The following is a 6,000-nucleotide window of genomic DNA, read 5'->3' as shown; positions in this document are numbered from 1 at the left end:
GACTAACCTTACACAAAAAGAAATGATGCATACCGATTCCAGATAGAATCACCTCACTGACTTACACAACTGATTTTAAGGGAATCTCTTTAGATAGTAAACGTTATTAATCACGATGGAAATGTAAAGTCCTAGTGCCAGACCTGTTTGTTCACTTCCCTGTTGTGGAGAAACATTTGATACAGTAAGAAACACTGTATCGAACACACACTGGCTCGTTTCAGCTGCTGGCAGTCAGTAATAGCAAGATACTGCTGTTTGTATCACAATTATTAGATATATTTAACCACAGCAACAGCTTTACCTTTGCATTTCTGCTTCTGTACTTAATATTTTAATTACTAAACAATACTAGACTTCAGGCAACAGAAAACAAACAAACCAGAAAGTTGGGAGTTAGGTAGAACAGGATTAAGCAGGGATTGGGGAGATACCAGTTTATTTGTGGTAAACAGCTGGCTCCATTTTAGTGTGTAGTCATTGTTCTAGTTGCAAAATCTTAAATTGTTGTCTAGATGTTTTCTTAGATGCATTGCAAGTTTTATCAGAAGAAAGAGAATAAACACATTTTTGATGGATCTGGAAATTGAGGTAAAGAAAATATGGCAGCATTTAGAGAAAGAAAAGTAATGTTTGAAGAGAAGTGCTTTGGCTGCGCCCCCCCTAAAAAAGGAAAGAAGCAGCAGTGTTTAGGGCTGGTAAGAGTCTCACCTGCCCACATTTTCTGTGTCGCCCTGATGCAGCTGACTGGTTCAGGAAGCAGCACTGTGATGCACCAAATGGTTTAGAAGATTAGTTGCTGCTCCTTTGGCTTGCCTAAGAGCTCTTTCTGCATGGATGCTTCTAAGATTATTTGCTGTAATTCCTGTGTTCTTAGATTTATCTGTAACACAAAATGTACACGGATATTCTCCCTGCACAGCCTCGCCCTAGCTGCCAGTCATCAAGTACTGCACTCATTCTTTTCTTTTTCGTAATTTTCCTCACCAGAACCATGTTACATCATTTCTTTTCCATTCCTAGCATAGTTAATACTTTAATTTACAGACTGAAATTGGTTAATAAATTTAAAAAAACCCCACAAACCCAAAGCTTTGGAAAGCACTTAAAGGCTAATTCTTCTATCAGTGATTCAGACTGAATCTGAAGATCCATCTTAGGGTGAAGAACTGACAAAGATATGTATTCCTCCAGAAAACACATTTCCCAGCTCTGGGAAGGTTGTGAGAAACTTACAGACTTGCAAGATACCCAAGAAAGATAAAAGTGTCCATGTTCAAAATGCTTTATATGGCCATATAATATGTAGCATGAGGGAGTATAACTATGTTAAGTATTCAGGAATACGTAATCCTGTTTGTTTATGCTTACTTTCATTTGACTTATTCAGTAAAGGCTCTTCAAGTTCATGACCAAATATAAGATCAGAGCCAAATAAATGGTTAATGTTTTCATTCAGATTCCCATTTGTTATTCTCAGAGAATTATTTCTTATAAAGTTTGCTGGCAGTGCAGGAAATCCAGAGTCCTCTGGAGAGCTTGCAACTGGAAAAGCCTTCAAAGGAAAAGGAAAAACAAAAATAAAGATTACATATCTTGGTCTTTATGACAGAATTATCTTTTTGCTTTTGCAGTAATATAATCAGTAATGATCAGCTTTTTGTGAGTATAGAACTGTAGGATCAGTTCTTCAAATTACTGTTGTGAGTTTAAGATTTGACTATTGCACTTTCTAGATGTCAAATACAGAAGCTATGCAAGTTGTGTACATTAAAAAGCACCAGTAGCTACAAAATTCAAATGCTTGAAACAAAATTGTAACCACTTCAAGAACAAAGCTACTGTAATGCACTGAAGCTGTTTTTACTGAGAAAGATGGAAAACAATACATTTTCAAATGTAAACCCATTACAAGGGATGACTGGCAGGGGGCTGATAAAAATTCGGTTTTGGAAGGATCTTTATAATATTTTAAAATACTCAGTAGTTCATAAGTCTTGGTTTGTGACAACCACTTCTTGTAGCAACTGATTTAAAGCTGTGTGCCAGTCTGTCCTGAGTTGTTAATTTTGTTAAAACTGGGTACAGTACAATGACAACGGTGATTGACTGCCTCCTGTAAATCATCTCTAATTCAGCAGTGACAACATTAAACAAGGTTTAATCAATAACATGAGAAAAAGAAAATATTATGATGTACAGAGTGTTCTGGTGTCTACCTAAACCAGTACTAAATAAAGTGTTAGCCTACTTTCTGCTGGGAAAATCTCTTTTGAAGCTTAAGATCAAAAGCACTTTTTAAGCTTAAACAACACCATACGGTTTCAATTCTTGCTTTCTAACAAGCACTTTAAAAAGCACAACTAAAATGCAACTGACAAACTTGAAAAATCTTTTGTGTTGTTCCACTTGAATGATCTAATGAGAAAATGGCTCAGTTCTGTTGTAGCTAATGAGGTATAACATCTTCACTGAACCTGAATATAAAACAGAGATTTCTCTGAAGATATAGTCTTAACATGCTTCTATTGCTTTACTTATTCTGCCATGTTTTTATTTAAGTGATGTCCAATGAATAAAAGCACAGGTCAGTTTTGAAATAAAACATTTACACATGAAATTACTCAATCCCAAAGTGCTTTGAACTCTGTATACACGCATTGTGGCTTCAAGTGGGAAAATGTGTTTCACTAACTTACAAAGATCCTGAGTCTGCAAACAGAGATATTAATGTAGCCCGACAGAGATCTATGATAACACAGTTTGACAGATGAAGTTCTGAGACAGAACCCAAGTGTACATGGATTTTAACCTGTCTGGTTTCAGCAGTGACTTACTATCAATGTGAAGACTGAGATTTGGCATAACAGTGAAGATACCACTAATACCAGTATCAAATAGCAGCACTTATTCTGGTTGTATCTAGAAGCCAATATTCTGCTAAAGGGCTTTCTTTATACAATAAAATACTTATGCCAAGAAATTTATACAAGGATACAATAAGGACATAACCCATAGGTGTGGAAAGCATAAGATAAGATAAAGGAGTTAGATTCAGTGCATCAAATAGTATTTGCAGCTCAGCAACAGTTTAGATGTGGTTGGGCATGGTGACAGAATTATGGCTGTAAAAAATTTAAGGAGACAATTGGAGTAGAATAACCTTGTGGTGTAGGTGACTACTGGTAGTGCTTCTCATCTATAAAGCAAAGAGGTTTGAGGAAAAGCTGGACAGGTTGATGAGGACGGGAGAATAAAACCAATCGTACTGATGCTTCTCATCATCCTTTGTACTTTGTATGTTTCAGATGTGCAGAAGAACTGTTTCTGTGCTCCATAAATGTGAAACTGAGACTTGAAGAGAGAACTGGCTTGCACAACACTGAGTGGGAACAGACTCTAGATCTCCTCATTACTCTATTGATCCTTCTGGGGAAACCGATGGTTAAAATGCATACTGCGGTCTTTTGAGCTGGAAGGAAAGAATTCTGTTCATCAAACAAATCTCCAGAGAAGTTTCATGCTGTGATACAGAAAACACAGGTCTGCTGTGGGACAACAAACTCTTTCAGTGAGTGGAGTCTTAGTGATAAACAGAACCACAGAGACAATGAACCTTCTGTTCGCAGGAGACACGTGCTGGGCTACCCTCCTCTCTGACTCCTTGCTGTTGTTATTGTCATTCTTGTATTTAGGAAACCTAACAGTGAATCCTACTAAAAATCTCTGTTCCAGTGAATTTATACTGTAAAATGAGATGAGACACACCCAATGAATGCAGACAGACTGACAGATGGGTGAGCACAAGAAAATAATGAGCAATAAAATTGGTCAGTGTGACAGACAATGGTCACAGCAGACGCCTAACTGTTGTGAAGCTTTCTTTTGGTTTCATAGTCAGTGAGAATTTCAGGGCAAGGTCTGGAGGAAAACAAGGTAGCTTATCCAGGGAGCCCCTTCTCAACAAAAGGAGTAGCAAAGGTAGAAATATGCCAGTGAAAAAGGGATGTTGACGACCAGTAACAGTGGTCAGCTCGTGGTAAGCAGTTGCATCTCAAGGCATTAGGACATGACCTCACTCTCAGCGAGAAGCATGGGGATAGACAAGGCTGAACCACAGCAATGGACACAAGTACTTCGATGAGGAGGGACAGTGAGAGCTAACAGAAAGCCACAGGCTTACAGGCAAAGCAATAAATGAAGAATATTATCTGTGCTAAAGTATTTCCAATGGATGCAGATGGGACAAGATAGTATCTTTCAAGGCAAGACAATATATTACATTATCAAATTATAGTAGAAAATAATTATGAAGGTAACTATCAGCAAGAAGAGAAATAGGAATCCGGTGTGTCAAGAATCACATTTACTGGGAAAAGATGGACAGAGAAGTTATAACAGTGAATATTAAACTTGAAATTACAGTTTAAAACATTGATACACCATTGCTGTGGTACTGCATTATGTAGTAACATTAGGAGGTAAGAGAATTTGGTTCCTCTTAAACTTTTATAAAAAATTATCAGATGCAGACACCCTGTGAACGTATGGGTACTCCTGTTCCTTGTTCTGCATAGACATACTTGCATAGCACTGGTGGTGCCTTTGCTTAACCTACGTATGAGGATTTGGTTCATCCAATGTGACCTGATTCTACCTGTAGTCTAGACTATCCAAAAGCTGTGTAAGTGCACAGAAGTATGAACTGAGGGTGAACCCTGCTGGAAAAAATGAGTGAATTTTCTGCAGCATGGAATTTCAGGGTAGGTATAAGTTACTACTGGGGGTAAATGTCACATTTCTGAACAATAAAATCTATGGTGTCATCTATCTCTACAGATAGATGAGCCTGAGACTCTAATGGGTCCTTTATAGTTTTTAAATGTTTGGTTTGTGTTGTATTTGCCTACTACAGGCACCTTAATGAAGGTATCACAACAAACAAATAGGCATTTTCCTGGCAGGACGATAGAACCTGTTACAGATTCTCACACTCATTAAATTCTGTGGTGAAGAAAGGAAGCAGATAATATGTCGTATGTTTTTCCTGACTTTACAAAACCTGAGATAGACTCTCTCAAGCAATCTAGAAGGGAAAAAAAAATCTATTTTAATGCTGTGATAATCACGTTAGGCACCCATTATAGGTGACATGAATATTGTCCTTGGAATTTGAGTAACATTTGCTTTACCTGTTCCAGGGGCTGGTAGTCAGCTCTCACCCTCTCTTCTGCATTTACCAGCAGTCAAAACACAAGCAATGAACAGTAGTTCTTCTTGAGAGAACCGGGTGCAAAGGAAATACAAAATAATCCAGAAATGGGGTCCTTGTCCAAGAAGTCAGTAAGATCGTATCTCTGCTACACCAGTAAATGTTTGAACCAAACCTTACACCAATGCTACTCTCCTAGAAACAGAATCCAAACTGTGCATAAATGACTGTATACCTTCGAGCAATGTTTTTCAACTTTAAGTGCCCATGAATAACTGACACTTTGTACTGACAAAGTGGCATGCTGTGAGCAATTTTATACCTTCCTCATCAAGTTAGCCTGGACCACAGCAAGTTCTCATGGCCCTCAGCACATATGAGGATGCGAGTGCACCGTGTGCCCTGCAGAGATGTGACTAGGAAACAGCCTTGCAGAACGCCAAGTGTTGAGATACAGGCTGTGCTGCGGACAGAAAAGGCTAGCAATATTCTTCTATTTTAATATACCGTGTTTACTGAAAATGATGATGTTATCTGAAGTGTGGACCATAGTGTCAGGTATTAACTGATGCTTACTAATACACTGTGAGATGTACTTCTTAATGCTACATTGTAGAGGAGGCAGGGGAGCCCACCACCTCTATCCCTTTCAGGAGAAACTCTAGGACTGCAATTCTAAAGAAGGAAACGCTGGAATAGCAATTTCCCAAGAGAAATCTGTTTGGCTTTTTTCCTCGTGAAAAGCATGACTGTTCCTGCCATTACTAACATTCAGTTTGCTTGACATT

The 6,000-nt window shown here is 38.2% G+C and overlaps 1 protein-coding gene across 1 annotated transcript in view; it reads right to left on the bottom strand.

The window, feature by feature from the left end:
* Positions 1-707: 707 nt before the first annotated feature.
* LRRC9 (leucine rich repeat containing 9) overlaps positions 708-6,000 on the bottom strand; it is a 40,447-nt gene continuing 35,154 nt past the window's right edge. Inside the window, 2 exon segments of the mRNA XM_074821310.1 lie at positions 708-883; positions 1,372-1,555. Coding sequence (XP_074677411.1) covers positions 708-883; positions 1,372-1,555 — 360 coding nt within the window.

This window comes from Strix aluco, chromosome 4 (genome assembly GCF_031877795.1).
Source record: "Strix aluco isolate bStrAlu1 chromosome 4, bStrAlu1.hap1, whole genome shotgun sequence".
NCBI classification, from domain to species: domain Eukaryota; kingdom Metazoa; phylum Chordata; class Aves; order Strigiformes; family Strigidae; genus Strix; species Strix aluco.
This window is presented reverse-complemented; position numbering and strand designations above follow the sequence as displayed.